This window comes from Galeopterus variegatus, unplaced genomic scaffold (assembly GCF_000696425.1).
Source record: "Galeopterus variegatus unplaced genomic scaffold, G_variegatus-3.0.2 Scaffold91842, whole genome shotgun sequence".
In the NCBI taxonomy this organism is placed as follows: domain Eukaryota; kingdom Metazoa; phylum Chordata; class Mammalia; order Dermoptera; family Cynocephalidae; genus Galeopterus; species Galeopterus variegatus.
In genome coordinates, this window is record NW_007817953.1 from 1 (window position 1) to 886 (window position 886).

At 49.7% G+C, this 886-nt stretch overlaps 1 protein-coding gene across 1 annotated transcript; it reads right to left on the reverse strand.

Annotated features, from left to right (window-relative positions):
• Positions 1-435: 435 nt before the first annotated feature.
• On the reverse strand, positions 436-879 carry LOC103584723 (putative methyl-CpG-binding domain protein 3-like 5; the record flags this gene model as incomplete). Its single annotated transcript, XM_008565616.1, has 2 exons — positions 436-617; positions 765-879. Coding segments are annotated over 2 exons (297 nt in total), but the record flags the coding sequence as incomplete, so codon positions are not given.
• Positions 880-886: the final 7 nt, after the last annotated feature.

The following is an 886-nucleotide window of genomic DNA, read 5'->3' on the forward strand; positions in this document are numbered from 1 at the left end:
GGGGGCACCAGGCCTGGAGGGCGGGTCTGACTGCGTATGGAGACCAGTTCAGGGGGAGGCACGAAGCCTGGAGTGTGGAGCCAAGCGGGTGGAGACTGGTTCCTGGTGCGGGCTGTGGGCAGGGGCGAGGCTGTGGGCAGCACCGAGTCTGCTCATGAAAGCAAATTTCTCACCCCCAAATCATCAACTCTTCATACGTTGTGTCTTTCAGAAGCGTTTAATAAAGACTAATTTGGATGCAACAAAGTGTCACAGTTCAGAGAACAAAGAAAGCTGGACGTTAAATGACAGGCAAGTAAAAGTCAGGATTGTACATGGTGAGTCACTTCCCAAGGACCGCATCAGTGGACTCTGAAGTACTGCTTTTTTCTATTTTTCATCGACTTCAGGTCCTGGACTCTGAAGTACTACTTTTTTCTATTTTTCATCGACTTTTCAGGTCTTCATTTGGCTCCTCATTCTCTCTGCCTCGCTGGCCAGCCTGTCTGCCCTCAAGGCCTCTGCCAGTCTCTCCCTTGCTTTCTTTACTTTCCGCCTCTGTCTACGGATGTCTGCATAAGTTATCTCTCGGCTGTACAAGGACGGCGGGAGATGAAGATCACTTCTCGGGATCCTCTCTGCCCAATTTGAAGACTGGACGGGGGTGGACTGGGGATGAGAGTGCAAACCTCCACTACCACTTTGGCTCAGAGATTCACCTGGAATTCTCATTGCAATTATTTCTAAAGCATTTGCAAAACTAAATGGACTTAAACGGTCTCCACCGCTGCAGGCCTGGAGTGCCTGCAGTCTATTATAGGCACTGATTTGGTGGGGCTTCTCCAACCGCTCCTCAAATATACGTCGTCTGACTTTATTTCCAGGATGGGAAGTTATTCTAGTCAAC